Here is a 20,481-nt window from a genome sequence, read left to right on the forward strand (position 1 = left end):
TCCATCAGTCAGTTTGTCCTCTTGGTCAGCAGTAACAGCTAGCTAAATATCTAGCTTCGACTGCTGAGAAAAAGCCAACGTTAGCATGGATTACAGTAGGGTTAGCAAAGACATAGAAAACATGGAATAAAAATGCTACCATTGATGTGGAAGCTTTAATAGTTTATTACCTACTATTGATCAATATGGAGCAGAAAACTGGAAAAGAGAAGGTTGATTTTTCAGACATTTAGAAGCCTAAATGTCCTCCAGTTCTGGAATGACCTGTAACTTGGTAATGATGAAATAAGTTATGTTTTTTTGTCAGCCTTAGAAAATATAAGGCGTTACCTGAAATCACATGTTTAAATGAAGCACATTTAAAAATAATCTTCTGATGTCACCTTAAAGACTCAAAGTGAAAACTCAGATTTAACTCTCTAATCTATCAGGGTCGCTACAAGCTATCCAGGATGCTAGCAGCAGCTTACAGAGCTAACAGAGCTAACTACAGTGAGCAGAAACACAGGAGACACTGAGAATCTGAAGAGTGTTTTACAGAAACATTTCTCTGTGGTTCAAACTGCAGCCGAAAACAAACTCAAGTTTCCGCAGGAGCAAAGATGGAAAACAAACACTGACTTCAAACCGGCAGAACTAGTTCCTTCTGTTATTTTTCTGTGGTTTGTCTGCTGCACAGAGCCACATCCAGTTACATATTTTCATTTTTTAAATACAGAACATCTGTAATGTTTACTTCTGGAGCATAAAACAGATTTCTGGAAACACTGCCGACCCCGTTTCAGTTTGAAAACTTCAGATTGTGTAGAAGTTTGGACGGACAGAAACTACATTATTTTAGTTAGCTGCCTGTTGCTAGCTAAACTCCTACATACCTCTTCAGAAGCTCCACCTGGTGGAACAACCAGGTACTACAGCAGATCTACAGTACTTAAAGTGTGTTTTATCTTGGATAAAGGTATCTGCAGATATGACTTAGACTGGATCAGGGGCAAATAAAACTCGGACGTGTCTAATTTTAGGAATTCTGTTTCCATGCAACCGTCAACCAAATTTGAGGAGAATGTCTGAAATGTTGCAAAAAATTTTGTTTCGTTTCCATTACATAAATAATTATTATGATTTTGCAAAATATGACGCAGTATTTGTAAAGACATGGATCTCCTAAACCCTGTGACGTTAAACATGTTCATGTTTATCAACGGCAAAACAGCCTTTAACTCCTGCAGAAACGAGACGGACATGAAGACATTGAACCACATGAAATGTCGCTTTCTCCTGCAGGACAACGGATCCCTCGTGGTCCAGACCTCCTGTAGATCTGCTCACTGCTGCAGTAAAAACACTAACAGCACCGACACACCAGTGTTGGTTCTCGTACCTCCTACCATTAGGATTCTCAGCCTCTCCTTGAACACAGCCACGTCTGGTCGCCAGCAGGGGGCAGCAGAGGGAAGAGACACCCGGACACCGTTAATGACCTGCCACCCCGTTACACCACAATAACCGGCTAACACTGAGCACAACACCGGCCGGCATCTCACCGTCTCCACCACCTGATTGGTTTAGTTCTACCAGGTGAGGATGAGGCGGTGGAGACGGAGACGCTCTGGACACCATGCTAAAGCCACGAACACCTGAACCTGCAGCCGGGATCAGACTAACTCCTGAGACATTGTTTTCAGTACAAACTCACACCACAGACTCAAACACAATCTGTTGCTGCAACTCCACCAGTCTGAGAAGAGTCACATAAAGTTTTACTGCAGAGACAGACAGCAGACGAAGCTCAGAGCAGTTAGTGACATGAAGAAGCACCAGAACCACCGAGGAGAACCAGGACACAGAGCTGGGTTGAGATTTAGCACCTTTAATGGTCCTTGAAGTCCACAGGGGAGAAAGTCCCTGTAGAAAGTTCGAGAGTAGACCTACCCACAACTGTCCAGTTGTGGGTAGGTATACTCTAGAACTTTCTCCAGTTGTGGGTAGGTCTACTCTAGAACTTTCTCCAGTTGTGGGTAGATCTACTCTAGAACTTTCTCCAGTTGTGGGTAGGTCTACTCTAGTACTTTCTCCAGTTGTCGGTAGGTCTACTCTAGTACTTTCTCCAGTTGTGGGTAGATCTACTCTAGTACTTTCTCCAGTTGTCGGTAGGTCTACTGTAGAGCTTTCTCCAGCTGTCGGTAGGTCTACTGTAGAGCTTTCTCCAGTTGTCGGTAGGTCTACTCTAGTACTTTCTCCAGTTGTCGGTAGGTCTACTGTAGAGCTTTCTCCAGCTGTCAGTAGGTCTACTCTAGAACTTTCTCCAGGGGACGTTCTCCTTTCCTGCTTCCAGTCTTTAAGTTTAGTCTCACTTAGAACGTTCCAGGTCCTTGAAGTCCATAGAGGTGGGTCCAGATTTATCAGTTTTTAATGGACTTTTTCCATCATTTCTAAACCTCAGAACTTCATCAGTCCAGCAGATAGAACCATGACTTTTAGGAGGAAAAACACATCTGAGTTCTGGAAAAACTGACAGCAGATCAGTTTTACATCCATCCAGGTGTCTCAGTCTGAAGAATAAATCTGGTTTCTGTTCTTCTATCACCAACTTTGAGCATCAGTATTATGGGATGTATCCTAGTTAATGTCAAAATGGGACAAAACTGTTCCAAAGACATGTAAAATGACCAAAACCAAATGTCTAAATCTATACACAAAAGCAAAAAATAAGCGTCGCAAAACCAAACAAGACACAAAGCATGAAAAGCGAGATGCAAAATGACAAAAACGACAAACAAAATGACCGCACAGAAAAATGTCTCAAAAAGACACAAAACTGCAAAATTACAGAAAGGACACAAAAAATGAGAAACACGAGCAAAAAACAACAAAAAAACCAACACAAAATAGGAGAAATGAGACACTGTCATTTTTGGTCTCCCTTCTGTAATTTTGCGTCTGTTTTGTGTTGTATTGTGTATCTTTGGGACAGTTTTTGCATGTTGTGGTTATTTTGTTTAGCATTTTTTGGTCATTTTGCATCTCTATTTTCTTGTTTTGTGTCTACTTTTTGCCATTTCATCTTGTTTTTTGGTATTTTGTGTCTCTTTCTGTAGATTCAGGCATTTTCTGTCTTGTTTTATGTTGTTTTATGTCTCATTTTTGTGGTTTAGCGTGACATTCTGATTGTTTTATGTATCTTTGGGACAGTTTGGTTGAGAAAATGACCAGAAATCAGGTTTATTATTCAGACTGTGACACTTGGATGGATTTAAATTGATCTGGTGTCGGGTTTTCCAGAACTCAGTTGTTTTTCCTCCTAAATGTCATGGTTCTATCTGCTGGACTGATGCAGTTCTGAGGCTCAGAAATGTTGGAAAAAGTCCATTAAAAAGTGATAAATCTGGACCCACCAGAACCTAAAACTTGCTTTTCACTGTCTGATCATCCCGGAATAATCTGCGACTCGTTTTTATCTTTTGGGTGATTCGGGTTTTAATTTCTTTCCAGCTGCTCTTAGACTGGATCTGGTTCGATCTTCACCATTTCAACCTCTGGCAAACCGTGAAGATCAGACAAATCAGACAGTTGATTGATTGGTCTGATCTTCAGAGTTTACCTGAGGTTGGAATATGGATCCCAGGGTTGAAGGAACTTCAAAAAGCTCCTGGACGTTAGTGGCTAAAATGTGCTCATCTAAAGGAGTTTCAGTGACGTTCAGATTCCCTTACAGACGGTTAAGTTGTGAGATAATTTTCTATCGTTTGCTCACATGTTCAGGCTTAGTGGATGGAACGTTTGCGTCAGACATGACCTTCATGTATGTTCTAAATGCAGGAACCGACCAACTGACAGAACCCGTTTGATTGAGATGGAGATGCATGTAACAAAGGGTTGGAGGAACCTTTAGTTTGCTGTAAAGTTCTTGGATAAATACGCGGCTTAGGAGACAAAACTAACGCTGATGACAGGAACCTGAAGGAACCTTTAAAGTTCTAAAAATGTGGTTTCAGAGACACTGGGGCTCCTCAGCCTTACCTAGCGTTCTACATTTCCTCCTCATATTCAGCATTAATCACTGGCCACAGACGACAAACAACCAACTCCAACCTCTTCGCTCTGCACCATCAAACATCTGGAGATGGTCCACAAACCTCAGCCATCAGCCAACACAGCAGCCAGACGTTACAGACAGAAGACCGGACCAGCTCAGAGCTCACACAGCAGAAGCAACAACCAGAACAGCTTCACTTCATGCCAGAGATACTAACACCTGCTAGCATGAAGCTAACAGCTAAAGAGCATCATCAACAAACACTTCTATCGGTGTCACTTTAGATCTGCAAATATCAACTTTATAAAGTTTATTTTCCCTGTCATTCTTCACAGGAACATCTGAGCTTATTTTTATCCTCCTGACTTTACTTCGCATTAATGTTCTGACTCTGCTAACTAGCGCTGAAGCTAGCTGTGCTCTGATTGGTTGCAGCTCATTCCCAGGGTGAGAATCTTCCAGAAAGATGTTAAACTACAGACTAGCTTCTACTATCCCACGTCAGGTTAATCTCCAGTAGAAGAAGTTCAGAAACATCCCGACCCCAGACAGAGTTACAGAAGCTGGACCTTCAGCCCAGCAGAAGGTCCAGGAGGTGGTTCTGATCCTCACCCAGCTTGTCGGAGGACGTGATAATGTCAGTGGGGACACACGAGTCCAGATCGGCGTCCATGATGCCCAGAGGGTCCAACTGGGCCACATGGTGCCCTCGGATCTACGGGGACAACAGAACCCACCCGGGACAGGAGGAGGACATGGAGGATGGAGGTGAAAGGAGGTGCAACGAAACAACGGACAGAGTGGAGCAGATGAGAAGCAAGATGGAGGTTTAGGAGGTTCAAACCATTAGAGGAGAAACAGGAAGAAGAAGGAGGAGGAAGAGGGAAGGAGGGTGGGAGGGAGAAGCAGCGTTAACATCACATCTGTTGGTTTGTTTTTAGTCATCAAGTTCTCACCAACATCCTGGAAGCCGGTATTGACCGGAGCATCATCAAAATTCACACAGCTGATCCCCAGAGGGTCCAAATGGGCATTGTGATGGCCCATCACCTAAACATACACCACAGGTTATCACAGGACCAGGTCTGGTTCACATCAACGAGTCTCCAGATTAACTTCTCCACCTCGGTTCTAGAGGACAAACAGAACTCCCTGCGGCTTTTCTAAAAAACTGATTCTTGCAAGAATTATTTCTGTTTTTTCATCCAGGAAACTTTCTGTCTGATCTGATCTCCAACATGTTCATGGATGAATAAAAGTGAAATTTAATGTTGGATCATCTCACGCTACTAAACGTCGTAAAAGTTTATTAACCAGTTTAAGTTTTATATAAAAAGATCACATAAATCAATGGAGCTACAACCTCCATTGAAAAAAAATGCTTTTCTTTGCAAAAAAAGACGAAAAAATGACAAAAATCAAACACGAAATGACAAAAAAATGACAAAAAGCCACAAAATGACAAAAAAAACCAACACAAAAACAAAAATGAGACACAAAATGACAAAAAACAACAAAAATGAGTCACAAAATGACAAAAGACAACAAAAATGAGTCACAAAATGACAAAAAACAACAAAAATGAGTCACAAAATGACAGAAAAGGACAAAAAAGACAAAGATCAGCCACAAAATGACAGGACAAAAAAAATGACAAAAATGAGTAAAAAATGACAAAAAAAATGACAGAAATGAGGCTCAAAATGACAAAAAAGACAAAAAAGACAAAAATCTGTCACAAAATGACAAAAAAGCAAAAAAATGACATTTATTATGGATTTATCATTCATTTAATGTTATCTTCATTGAAGAAAAAAACGCTTTTCTTTCAATAATAAGGACATTTCTAAGTGACCCCAAACTTTTGAACGGTACCAGCATAAAGAATCAATTGAAAGATATGATTTTAAAATACAGTAAATAAGATATAATTACCATGAATGAATTAACAGTAACGTGTCAGAAATGGCAGAAAAACGTTAGAGGAAGCAAACATTCCAGCGTTTGTTAGTGGATCACCTGTCCGGATCCATGAACCAGAAAGTTCAACACGTTTTTATGAATTTAGTTTTTAATTTTAATCATTTTTTAAAGTAATGTCCTGAAAATACTCCTAAATTTGGAATGTAAATTTACTTTTTAAAAACTGAGCTTCCTGCAGCTTGTTTTTGTTTAAATTAATCGGTTGTTAGAATCTCTTCAGTGGAGGTGGAGAACGTTAACGGGACACATTAATATGAAACACATCATTTAATTCCACACAGAAAACAACTTAAAAGGTCAGATTTAAACAGAATCAATGAAAACTGCTCGATGTGACTCAATGTTGGGTTGAATTTATTGGAATTATTTATTTGCCCAATGAAGTTTTGTTCTGATAGGATTAAAAAAAGTAAAAGATGTTCTGACCTGTGAAGACCTTCATCAACCTTTAACACAACAACCATCAATAACTGTCAATCTGTGGTATTATTGATTATAGACATTATATTTACCCTCCAACGCTACATTTACCCTCCAATGTTATATTTACCCTCCAACGTTACATTTACCCTCCAATGTTATATTTACCCTCCAACGTTACATTTACCCTCTAACGTTACATTTACCCTCCAACGCTACATTTACCCTCCAACGCTACATTTACCCTCCAACGTTACATTTACCCTCCAACGCTACATTTACCCTCCAACGCTACATTTACCCTCCAATGTTATATTTACCCTCCAACGTTACATTTACCCTCCAACGCTACATTTACCCTCTAACGTTACATTTACCCTCCAACGCTACATTTACCCTCCAACGCTACATTTACCCTCTAACGTTACATTTACCCTCCAATGTTATATTTACCCTCCAACGTTACATTTACCCTCCAATGTTATATTTACCCTCCAACGTTACATTTACCCTCCAACGCTACATTTACCCTCCAACGTTACATTTACACTCCAATGTTACATTTACCCTGCAATGCTACATTTACTCTACATTTCTATTTTTGGTGAACTGATCCTTTAAATGTTCAGACTGTGGCTTGTGTTATAGTTGTGTTATTGTGTCAATGTCATGTCATCGTCATGGTGTTATCGTTGTGGTGTGCTGTGGTGTTGTAGTGTCGTCGTTGCGGTGTCGACGTCGCAGTGTCGTCGCGGTGTCGTAGTGTCATCGTCGTGGTGGTGTCGTGTCGTGGTGGTGTCGCCGCGGTGTGTCGTCGTGGTGGTTTCATGGTGGTGGTGTCGTCATGGTGTGTTGTGGTTTCATGGTGGTGGTGTCGTCATGGTGTGTTGTGGCATCGTGGTGGTGTGTTGTGGCGTCGTGGTGGTGTTGTAGTGTCGTGGTGGTGTCGTCATGGTATGTTGTGGTGTGGTGGTGGTGGTGTCATCATTGTGTTGTTGTCGTGTCACCATTGTGCGTCCAGCCCTCGGTGTGCGTCTGTACCTGGTAGGCCCTGATGAGCGACTGCACGGCCAGATGATCCTCCACCAGCTTCTCCACGTTGGGCTGAGCTCCGACCAGAGAGGAGAGCTGAGGAGCCGCCAGGCTGGAGGCCGCCGACAAACCCAGAGGAGACTGGTAGGCGGAGCCAGGAGGAGCACCAGCGTTGGCGTTACGGAAAAACACGTCCCACGACTACAGGAGCACAGAGACAGGAGGAGAAATGATGGAAATGTCCATTAAAAAGTGATAAATCTGGACCCTCCTCTATGGACTTCAAGGACCTGGAATGTTCTAAATGAGACAAAACTTAAAGACTGGAAGCAGGAAAGGAGAACGTCCCCTGGAGAAAGTTCTAGAGTAGACCTACCCACAACTGGAGAAAGTACTATAGTAGACCTACCGACAACTGGAGAAAGTTCTAGAGTAGACCTACCCACAACTGGAGAAAGTACTAGAGTAGACCAACCGACAACTGGAGAAAGTTCTAGAGTAGACCTACCGACAACTGGAGAAAGTTCTAGAGTAGACCTACCGACAACTGGAGAAAGTTCTAGAGTAGACCTACCCACAACTGGAGAAAGTACCAGAGTAGACCTACCGACAACTGAAGAAAGTTCTAGAGTAGACCTACCAACAACTGGAGAAAGTTCTGGAATCCTAGTAGTAGGTCTACTCTAGAACTTTCTCCAGGGGACGTTCTCCTCTATGGCCTTCAAGGACCTGGAACTCTGGAGATATTCCCAGTATGAAGGTAGAACTTCCTTTAATGCAGTGGTTCTCAAATTTTTTCTGTCGGGCCCCCCTTTGGAGGACAAAAAAACTTTCGTGCCCCCTCAATAACTTTGTGTGTGTGTGTGTGTGTGTGTGTGTGTGTGTGTGTGTGTGTGTGTGTGTGTATATACATATATATATATATATATATATGTATATATATGTGTGTGTGTGTGTGTGTGTGTGTGTGTGTGTGTGAAAACATGAATATGCAGGGCTGTGTTATTTTATGTGATTCCATTTTGTTGTTTTTCACAGTAAAGATCAGGGGTGTCAAACTCATTTTAGTCCAGGGACCACATAAACCCAATCTGATCTCCAGTGGGACCCACCAGTAAAATCACAGCATAATAACCTATAAATAACCACAACTCCAACTTTTCCCCTTTGTTTTAGTTCAAAAAAGTACATTCTGAAAATATTCACATTTAATGAACTATCTTTTTACAAAATATTATGAACCTGAAATTTCTTAAGGAAAACAAGTTCAGTTTCAACAGTAGCCTGTTATGCCTCAATTCATCATTTACACATGCATTCTAACTGCCAGATAACAGTTTATCTACAAAAATACAAAACATTCAGTCACAGGTTTCTGGAACTGAACAGTCTAGTATTTTACTTCATGATCAGAACAACTTGTCAAGTTCTAGAAATTATTTTAAATTTACAGCTTTACAAATTTACAGTTAATGTTGTTGTAATTTTTATCATTTGTAAAGTCGTCCCGCGGGCCGAAATGGACCGTCTGGTGGGCCGGTTTTGGCCCACAGGCCGTATGTTTGACATTGCTGGTAAAAACAATCGGAGGAGATGAGCCGAGTACGTGACGTGATCAAGTACGCTGGTGTTCCGACTGCACATTAACGATGCGTTCTCCTGTTCTCAGGAGTCTGAACGGCCAGTGCATATACCATAGATATATATAGAAGATCATTATTATTATTATTATTTATATCTATGGCATATACAGTCTATGGGCCAGCACAATTTCAGTATTGTTGTACGTCGCGAAAAACAGGCCGACGTTAAAACAATAGTTTAGCTAATTAGTTCCGTGTTGAAGGACCTTTTCCTCCCAGTCGCCCGCGCCCCCCCTGACATGCCTCTGTGCCCCCCCAGGGGGGGCGCGCCCCACTATTTGAGAAACACTGCTTTAATGTCACATTTTGGTTCATTTCCATATTTTTTCTTCTTTTTGTGGTTGCTTTGTGTCATACTTTGATCATTTTATGTCTTAATAAGTCCGTTTTGAATCACATTTTAGTTGCTTTATGTCATTTTGTGATATTTTGGTTGTTTTATATCTTACTGAAGGTCATGTTTTTTTACGTCCCAGTTTGGTGGTTTTTCATCATTTTGGGTTGTTTTGTGTCACATTATTGCAGGTATGATTCGTTCACAGACCAGACTCATTTTTCATAACCAACTCTGAGCACCTCCATGGACGTAGAATTTAAGGTAGAATTCTGATCATTCATGAAGTTACTGGAGATGAAGAACCAGATGTTCTGAGGAGGATCTGGATGAGTTTTCTTGGATTGACCTTGATTGCAGTACTCAGTAAAACAAAACGCTGTGACGTCTTTTTTTTTTTACCAGCTGACGTTCTGAGGTTCCATAAATCTGGTAGATTAATGTTCTGACCTTGGACGGTTTAATCAGAGGAGCCCTGACCTCTGACCTGGAGATGAAACATCTCAGTTGGTCTGCAGCCATAAATAAAGACACCAGAACACATGAAGAGAAAACACCAACGTTTGACAGCTTCTACAACAAAAGTCCAGATTTAAAGAGAATCTGAGTTTTTTCCATTTCATTTCCACTGAAAATAAAGTCAGAGTGATGACGTCAGTTTTCCTTTAAATGTGCAAAATGTGATTTATTTCCTGCTACTGACGATTAGAACTGTATCCTAAACACTGAACCCTTTCAGTTTCTCTGTATTTACAGCACATGGAGAGATAATGACTATAAAGTTCACTTTGAACAATACGGGACCGTCTCAACAGCAGGTTTAGGACGTTTTTTTAGCTTCAATTTCAGTGATTTTCACATTTAAATGCATTAGCTATTATATTTTTGAAGTTTCTGGAGCATTAATATCCAGATTTAAGATATTTTGGTATATTAATATCCAGATTTAAGATATTTTAGTGCATTAATATCCACATTGAAGGTATTTTGGTGCGTTAATATCCAGATTTAAGGTACTTTTGGAGTGCTAATATCCAGATTTAACATACTTTGATGCATTAATATCCAGATTTAAGCTATTTTGGTGCATTAATATTCAGATTTAAGGTATTTTGGTGCGTTAATATCCAGATTTAAGATATTCTAGTGTATTAATATCCAGATTTATGATATTTTAGTGCATTAATATCCAGATTTAAGGTATTTTGGTGCGTTAATATCCAGATTTAAGATATTCTAGTGTATTAATATCTAGATTTATGATATTTTAGTGCATTAATATCCAGATTTAAGGTATTTTGGTGCGTTAATATTCAGATTTAAGGTATTTTGGTGCGTTAATATCCAGATTTAAGATATTTTGGTGCGTTAAAATCCCGATTTAAGTTATTTTGGTGCGTTAATATCCAGATTTAAGGTATTTTGGTGTGTTAATATCCAGATTTAAGTTATTTTGCTGCGTTAATATCCAGATTTAAGGTATTTTGGTGCGTCAAAATCCAGATTTAAGTTATTTTGCTGCGTTAATATCCAGATTTAAGGTATTTTGGTGCATTAATATCCAGATTTAAGGTATTTTGGTGCGTTAAAATCCAGATTTAAGGTATTTTGGTGTGTTAATGTCCAGATTTAAGGTATTTTGGTGCATTAAAATGCAGATTTAAGTTATTTTGGTGCGTTAATATCCAGATTTAAGGTATTTTGGTGCGTCAAAATCCAGATTTAAGTTATTTTGCTGCGTTAATATCCAGATTTAAGGTATTTTGGTGCGTTAATATCCAGATTTAAGGTATTTTGGTGCGTTAATATCCAGTTTTAAGGTATTTTGGTGCATTAATATCCAGATTTAAGGTATTTTGGTGCATTATTATTCAGGTCTTGAACAAGAACAATAATGTAAACAATGTCCTCCATTAACTTTAGTTGCAAAACTAATTTTTCTTCCAGTTTTTGCAGGTATTTTATGGCAACTTTACGACCATTTCTGTTGTTAAGGACTTTATTATGTTAAATTACAGCATTTTTCCTACTTTTAATCAAACTTCTAATATTTTTACAGTATTTTCTGCTGTGAGCTTCTATACATGCCTGACATTTAGAGATAGTCGCTACTTTATAAGTGATATTTCTGTTTTTTTCAAATTAAATTTCAATTCTAGAATAATAACTACATTTTGTATTTGAGGTACATACAGTTAATGTTTTTTAGTTATTTACATACATTTAAAAAACCTTTTTTGACACATTTTGGACCCAGACTTTCACCTTTTTTGTTAAACAATTCTTTTTTGTCTACCTAAAGCTGAATGTCTCACGGTAAACTCTGGCGTCGGCCGATCAGACGTCTTCAGAGGAGCCGTGTTGTGTGAATGTAGATCGTTCCTGGTCAGCTGTGAGATAATTATATCGCTTTAATCGACTCATTTGGCTGCAGTTTCCACAACACAAGTCGATGCACGTTTTCTCCTCCGTATTTAACCTGGTTTTCTGGTTGGTTGTTGTCGGAATTTACTAAAGTCTGACAGAATTATTTGTCTTCATTTGTAAATGCTGCAGCTCTCAGGTTCACCTGATCTTTCCAGGAAATAAATCAAAGTCTCACACATCAGACCTGAACAGGACCATCTCAGGATCATCTACAGCAGGGGTGTCCAACATACGGCCCGCGGCCCAAAACCGGTCCTCAAAGTGTAAAAATTCCAGAGAAGACATTAACTGCAGATTGTAAATTAGTAAAACTATAAATTTAAAATCATTTCTAGACCATGACAAGTTGTTTGGATCATGAAGTAAAATACTAGATTGTTCATTGTTCTTTAATGTCTCATTTTGTAATATTTTGTCTGTTGTTTTCATTTGTCGTTTTCTTTTTTGTCATTTTGTTTCCTTATTCTTATTTTTGCCATTTTGTGTTTTGCTTTATTCGTTTTGTGTTTTTTTTTGTCTCGCGTGTGCTGTTTGTCTAAGTTTTTGTTGTTTTGTTCCTCGTCATTTTTGTTGCTTTATAATTTTTTGTCAAATTTTTTGTCTCTTTTTTCTTTTTTGTGTCGTTTGTCTCATTTTATTTCTTGCTTTTGTTGTTTTGTGTCTCACTTTTGTAATATTTTGTCTTGCTTGTGTTTTTTGTCTTATTTTTGCCATTTTGTGTTTTGTTATATTCTTTGTTTTGAGCATCGTTTTTGTCATTTTGTGTTTTTTGTCTCATGTGTATTGTCTATTTTTTTGTTTTGTTTCTTGCTTTTGTCACTTTTTTGTCTCATTTGTCATTTTGTGTCCTTTTGTCTCTTTTTTTGTCCATTTATTTGTCACTTTGTAACTTTTTGTCAAATTTTGTCTCTATTTTTGTTTTGTCTCATTTTTTGCTGTTTTGCGTCTCCTTTCTTTAATATTTTGTCTTCTTTTTGTTGTTTTTTCTAATTTTTGTCTGATTTTTGTCGTTTGTCTCATGTTTTTGTCGTTTTGCATTTCCTTTTTGTCTCACTTGTGCTTTTTGTCATTTTGTGTTTTGCTTTATTTGCTGTTTTGTGGGGTTTTTGTTTCATTTGTGTTTTTTGTCTATAGTTTTGTTTTGTTTTTTACGTATGTTATTTTTTGTCTCGTTTGGTTCCATTTGTTTTGTCGCTTTGTGATTTTTTTTGTCAAATTTTTCGTCTCTTTTGTGTCGTTTGTCATTTTGTTTCTCACTTTTGTGGTTTTATCTCTGCGAGTTTCTTCTGTTTTGAACAGCATCCACTGGAGGATCAGCAGTTTTTATGAACCGACACTCACAGAACAGTGAACCAGGCTGTAGTTTCAGGCTTAGAAATGAAGAATCTCCTCATTCTAGTGTTCGGTGATCCGTGTATGTGTTTTTAAAAAATCTAAAACATGCTAAAAGGACAACAGGTAAGATTTAAATGTCAATAAAGTTTGAATAACAATGAAGCTTTTTTTTACCAAAAGGAGCAGAAATTAAATCCAAAAGAACATTGAAGTTTTTGTTGGTTTTACTTGCAGAAGCACGTCGTGTTGATCTGATCAGGAAATCAGGTCATTCCATTAGTTCACTGTCAGACCTGTAGCCTGCAGTGCTATGCTAAGCTAATAACAGCAAGGTCAGAGTGAGATCATTACATAACAGCAGGGACTGGAAACACGACACCTCCAAGAACACATACACACACCTTATAGAATCCACACTATAATGTTATAGATCCCAGCCCTACACAGGTAATCTGATTCTCCACCTGGTGATCAACTCATCTGTTAAACTGTGCTGAAGGAGTTTTAAGTCGCCTGTTTGCTCAGTAAAGGCGGAGTTAATGTATGTGAACGTAGATTAACCCCGTCTTGAATCCTTTTCCTCCACTTTAGTTTAATAAACAGCAGATCTGTAGGTGTTGCTGTTGGGTTAGATTAACCCTAATCCTAACTCTAACCCTGAATATTGGGCAGATTTAAGGTGGAACGTCTCCTTCCCTTCAGGCGCTACAACAGGCCCATCATGTGACTCAGCTTCTGGGAGCTATTATTAGCCGTCTGTCCTTTACCACTCAGTTAAAATGAGTCCTGTAGACAGATCTCTGAACCAGCAGAGCTCCAGGTGTCACCTTCATCTCACCACCTCACCTCCAGTCTAACGGGGTTTCAACACACGATACAGTTAAATAATTGCTGGTGGTGTGATCATAACGTGATTAGACTGCTCCATGTGTGGCTGCAATTATTAGCTTTAACACTGAGGAACACATGAAGGACATGAGGACGAACGTCTCCATCTGGAGTCAAACCAGCACTCACAGTTATCAAACTTATGCCAACATGCTCTTAGCTCTGAACTTCCAAACTAAGAGGATAAAATCTGCTGATTTTCTCCAACGGTCACTGTGAAGAAACACTCTAGAGTTAAGACGACTCAGAGAGATAGCAAACTACAGCTAAAGGCATAGAGAGACAGCTAACTACAGCTAAAGTCATAGAGATAGCTAACTACAATTAAAGTCATAGAGATAGCTAACTACAGTTAAAGTCATAGAGATAGCTAACTACAGTTAAAGTCATAGAGATAGCTAACTACAGCTAAAGTCATAGAAATAGCTAACTACAGCTAAAGTCATAGAGAGATAGCTAACTACAGCTAAAGTCATAGAGAAAGCTAACTACAATTAAAGTCATAGAGATAGCTAACTACAGTTAAAGTCATAGAGATAGCAAACTACAGTTAAAGTCATAGAGATAGCTAACTACAGCTAAAGTCATAGAAATAGCTAACTACAGCTAAAGTCATAGAGAGATAGCTAACTACAGCTAAAGTCATAGAGATAGATAACTACAGCTAAAGTCATAGAGATAGCTAACTACAGCTAAAGTCATAGAAAGATAGCTAACTACAGCTAAAGTCATAGAGAGATAGCTAACTACAGCTAAAGTCATAGAGATAGCTAACTACAGCTAGAGTCACAGAGATAGCTAACTACAGCTAAAGTCATAGAGAGATAGCAAACTACAGCTAAAGGAATAGATAGCTAACTACAGTTAAAATCATAGAGAGATAGCAAACTACAGCTAAAGGAATAGATAGCTAACTACAGTTAAAATCATAGAGATAGCTAACTACAGCTAAAGTCATAGAGAGATAGCAAACTACAGCTAAAGGCATAGATAGTTACCTACAGTTAAAGTCATAGAGATAGCGAACTACAGCTAAAGTCATAGAGATAGCAAACTACAGCTAAAGTCATAGAGAAATAGCTAACTACAGCTAAAGTCATATAAATAGCTAACTACAGCTAAAGTCATAGGGATAGCTAACTACAGCTAAAGTCATAGAGATAGCTAAATTCAGCTAAAGTCATAGAGAGATAGCCAACTACAGCTAAAGTCAGAGAGATAGCTAACTACAGCTAAAGTCATAGAGATAGCTAACTACAGCTAAAGTCATAGAGATAGCTAACGACAGCTAAAGTCATAGAGATAGCTAACGACAGTTAAAGTCATAGAGAGATAGCAAACTACAGCTAAAGTCATAGAGATAGCTAACTACAGCTAAAGTCATAGAGATAGCTAACTACAGTTAAAGTCATAGAGATAGCTAACTACAGCTAAAGTCATAGAGATAGCCAACTACAGCTAAAGTCATAGAGATAGCTAACTACAGCTGAAGTCATAGAGATAGCTAACTACAGTTAAAGTCATAGAGAGATAGCAAACTACAGCTAAAGTCATAGAGATAGCTAACTACAGCTAAAGTCATAGAGATAGCTAACTACAGCTAAAGTCATAGAGATAGCTAACTACAGCTAAAGTCATAGAGATAGCTAACTACAGCTAAAGTCATAGAGATAGCTAACTACAGCTAAAGTCATAGAAATAGCTAACTACAGCTAAAGTCATAGAGATAGCTAACTACAGCTAAAGTCATAGAGATAGCTAAATTAAGCTAAAGTCATAGAGAGATAGCCAACTACAGCTAAAGTCATAGAGAGATAGCTAACTACAGCTAAAGTCATAGAAATAGCTAACTACAGCTAAAGTCATAGAGATAGCTAACTACACCTAAAGTCATAGAGAGATAGCTAACTACAGCTAAAGTCATAGAAATAGCTAACTACAGTTAAAGTCATAGAGATAGCTAACTACAGCTAAAGTCATAGAGATAGCTAAATTCAGCTAAAGTCATAGAGAGATAGCCAACTACAGCTAAAGTCAGAGAGATAGCTAACTACAGCTAAAGTCATAGAGATAGCTAACTACAGCTAAAGTCATAGAGATAGCTAACGACAGCCAAAGTCATAGAGATAGCTAACGACAGTTAAAGTCATAGAGAGATAGCAAACTACAGCTAAAGTCATAGAGATAGCTAACTACAGCTGAAGTCATAGAGATAGCTAACGACAGCTAAAGTCAGAGATAGCTAACGACAGTTGAAGTCATAGAGAGATAGGAAACTACAGCTAAAGTCATAGAGATAGCTAACTACAGCTAAAGTCATAGAGAGATAGCTAACTACAGCTAAAGTCATAGAAATAGCTAACTTCAGCTAAAGTCATAGAGATAGCTAACTACAGCTAAAGTCATAGAGATAGCTAAATTCAGCTAAAGTCATAGAGAGATAGCCAACTACAGCTAAAGTCATAGAGAGATAACTAACTATAGCTAAAGTCATAGAAATAGCTAACTACAGCTAAAGTCATAGAGATAGCAAACTACAGCTAAAGTCATAGAGATAGCCAAATTCAGCTAAAGTCATAGAGAGATAGCCAACTACAGCTAAACTCAGAGAGATAGCTAACTACAGCTAAAGTCATAGAGATAGCTAACTACAGCTAAAGTCATAGAGATAGCTAACGACAGCTAAAGTCATAGAGATAGCTAACGACAGTTAAAGTCAGAGAGAGATAGCAAACTACAGCTAAAGTCATAGAGAAAGCTAACTACAGCTAAAGTCATAGAGATAGCTAACTAATGTTAAAGTCATAGAAATAGCTAACTACAGCTAAAGTCATAGAGATAGCTAACTACAGCTAAAGTCATAGAGATAGCTAACTACAGCTAAAGTCATAGAGATAGCTAACTACAGCTAAAGTCATAGAAATAGCTAACTACAGCTAAAGTCATAGAGATAGCTAACTACAGCTAAAGTCATAGAGATAGCTAAATTAAGCTAAAGTCATAGAGAGATAGCCAACTACAGCTAAAGTCATAGAGAGATAGCTAACTACAGCTAAAGTCATAGAAATAGCTAACTACAGCTAAAGTCATAGAGATAGCTAACTACAGCTAAAGTCATAGAGATAGCTAAATTCAGCTGAAGTCATAGAGAGATAGCCAACTGCAGCTAAAGTCAGAGAGATAGCTAACTACAGCTAAAGTCATAGAGATAGCTAACTACAGCTAAAGTCAGAGAGAGATAGCTAACGACAGCTAAAGTCATAGAGATAGCTAACTACAGCTAAAGTCATAGAGATAGCTAAATTCAGCTAAAGTCATAGAGAGATAGCCAACTACAGCTAAAGTCATAGAGAGATAGCTAACTAAAGCTAAAGTCATAGAAATAGCTAACTACAGCTAAAGTCATAGAGATAGCTAAATTCAGCTAAAGTCATAGAGATAGCTAACGACAGTTAAAGTCATAGAGAGATAGCAAACTACAGCTAAAGTCATAGCGATAGCAAACTACAGCTAAAGTCATAGAGATAGCTAACTACAGCTAAAGTCATAGAAAGATAGCTAACTACAGCTAAAGTCATAGAGAGATAGCTAACTACAGCTAAAGTCATAGAGATAGCTAACTACAGCTAAAGTCACAGAGATAGTTAACTACAGCTAAAGTCATAGAGAGATAGCAAACTACAGCTAAAGGAATAGATAGCTAACTACAGTTAAAATCATAGAGATAGCTAACTACAGCTAAAGTCATAGAGAGATAGCAAACTACAGCTAAAGGCATAGATAGTTACCTACAGTTAAAGTCATAGAGATAGCTAACTACAGCTAAAGTCATAGAGATAGCTAACTACAGCTAAAGTCATAGAGAGATAGCTAACTACAGCTAAAGTCATAGAGATAGCTAACTACAGCTAAAGTCATAGAGATAGCCAACTACAGCTAAAGTCATAGAGATAGCTAACTACAGTTAAAGTCATAGAGAGATAGCAAACTACAGCTAAAGTCATAGAGATAGCTAACTACAGCTAAAGTCATAGAAATAGCTAACTACAGCTAAAGTCATAGAGATAGCTAACTACAGCTAAAGTCATAGAGATAGCTAAATTAAGCTAAAGTCATAGAGAGATAGCCAACTACAGCTAAAGTCATAGAGAGATAGCTAACTGCAGCTAAAGTCATAGAAATAGCTAACTACAGCTAAAGTCATAGAGAAAGCTAACTACACCTAAAGTCATAGAGAGATAGCTAACTACAGCTAAAGTCATATAAATAGCTAACTACAGCTAAAGTCATAGAGATAGCTAACTACAGCTAAAGTCATAGAGATAGCTAAATTCAGCTAAAGTCATAGAGAGATAGCCAACTACAGCTAAAGTCAGAGAGATAGCTAACTACAGCTAAAGTCATAGAGATAGCTAACTACAGCTAAAGTCATAGAGATAGCTAACGACAGCTAAAGTCATAGAGATAGCCAACGACAGTTAAAGTCATAGAGAGATAGCAAACTACAGCTAAAGTCATAGAGATAGCTAACTACAGCTGAAGTCATAGAGATAGCTAACTAATGTTAAAGTCATAGAAATAGCTAACTACAGCTAAAGTCATAGAGATAGCTAACTACAGCTAAAGTCATAGAGATAGCTAACTACAGCTAAAGTCATAGAGATAGCTAACTACAGCTAAAGTCATAGAAATAGCTAACTACAGCTAAAGTCATAGAGATAGCTAACTACAGCTAAAGTCATAGAGATAGCTAAATTAAGCTAAAGTCATAGAGAGATAGCCAACTACAGCTAAAGTCATAGAGAGATAGCTAACTACAGCTAAAGTCATAGAAATAGCTAACTACAGCTAAAGTCATAGAGATAGCTAACTACAGCTAAAGTCATAGAGATAGCTAAATTCAGCTGAAGTCATAGAGAGATAGCCAACTGCAGCTAAAGTCAGAGAGATAGCTAACTACAGCTAAAGTCATAGAGATAGCTAACTACAGCTAAAGTCAGAGAGAGATAGCTAACGACAGCTAAAGTCATAGAGATAGCTAACTACAGCTAAAGTCATAGAGATAGCTAAATTCAGCTAAAGTCATAGAGAGATAGCCAACTACAGCTAAAGTCATAGAGAGATAGCTAACTAAAGCTAAAGTCATAGAAATAGCTAACTACAGCTAAAGTCATAGAGATAGCTAAATTCAGCTAAAGTCATAGAGATAGCTAACGACAGTTAAAGTCATAGAGAGATAGCAAACTACAGCTAAAGTCATAGCGATAGCAAACTACAGCTAAAGTCATAGAGATAGCTAACTACAGCCTAAAGTCATAGAAAGATAGCTAACTACAGCTAAGTCATAGAGAGATAGCTAACTACAGCTAAAGTCATAGAGATAGCTAACTACAGCTAAAGTCACAGAGATAGTTAACTACAGCTAAAGTCATAGAGAGATAGCAAACTACAGCTAAAGGAATAGATAGCTAACTACAGTTAAAATCATAGAGATAGCTAACTACAGCTAAAGTCATAGAGAGATAGCAAACTACAGCTAAAGGCATAGATAGTTACCTACAGTTAAAGTCATAGAGATAGCTAACTACAGCTAAAGTCATAGAGATAGCTAACTACAGCTAAAGTCATAGAGAGATAGCTAACTACAGCTAAAGTCATAGAGATAGCTAACTACAGCTAAAGTCATAGAGATAGCCAACTACAGCTAAAGTCATAGAGATAGCTAACTACAGTTAAAGTCATAGAGAGATAGCAAACTACAGCTAAAGTCATAGAGATAGCTAACTACAGCTAAAGTCATAGAAATAGCTAACTACAGCTAAAGTCATAGAGATAGCTAACTACAGCTAAAGTCATAGAGATAGCTAAATTAAGCTAAAGTCATAGAGAGATAGCCAACTACAGCTAAAGTCATAGAGAGATAGCTAACTGCAGCTAAAGTCATAGAAATAGCTAACTACAGCTAAAGTCATAGAGAAAGCTAACTACACCTAAAGTCATAGAGAGATAGCTAACTACAGCTAAAGTCATATAAATAGCTAACTACAGCTAAAGTCATAGAGATAGCTAACTACAGCTAAAGTCATAGAGATAGCTAAATTCAGCTAAAGTCATAGAGAGATAGCCAACTACAGCTAAAGTCAGAGAGATAGCTAACTACAGCTAAAGTCATAGAGATAGCTAACTACAGCTAAAGTCATAGAGATAGCTAACGACAGCTAAAGTCATAGAGATAGCCAACGACAGTTAAAGTCATAGAGAGATAGCAAACTACAGCTAAAGTCATAGAGATAGCTAACTACAGCTGAAGTCATAGAGATAGCTAACGACAGCTAAAGTCATAGAGATAGCTAACGACAGTTGAAGTCATAGAGAGATAGCAA

General features: G+C 38.1%; 1 protein-coding gene across 5 annotated transcripts in view; it reads right to left on the reverse strand.

The window, feature by feature from the left end:
* Positions 1–20,481, reverse strand: part of ogdha (oxoglutarate dehydrogenase a) — a 50,400-nt gene that overhangs the window by 23,654 nt on the left and 6,265 nt on the right. For 3 of the 5 annotated variants that reach the window (XM_055011097.1, XM_055011096.1, XM_055011098.1), the window contains exons 3-5: positions 7,481–7,672; positions 4,649–4,751; positions 1,382–1,426 (exon numbers count right to left, since the gene is read on the reverse strand). In XM_055011097.1, the coding sequence (XP_054867072.1) occupies positions 1,382–1,426; positions 4,649–4,751; positions 7,481–7,672 (340 nt within the window). Of the gene's footprint in view, positions 1–1,381; positions 1,427–4,648; positions 4,752–4,992; positions 5,087–7,480; positions 7,673–20,481 lie in introns of all 5 variants that reach the window. The other 2 variants (XM_055011100.1, XM_055011099.1) reach the window with 2 other exon arrangements.

Source organism: Amphiprion ocellaris, chromosome 6, assembly GCF_022539595.1.
Source record: "Amphiprion ocellaris isolate individual 3 ecotype Okinawa chromosome 6, ASM2253959v1, whole genome shotgun sequence".
NCBI classification, from domain to species: domain Eukaryota; kingdom Metazoa; phylum Chordata; class Actinopteri; family Pomacentridae; genus Amphiprion; species Amphiprion ocellaris.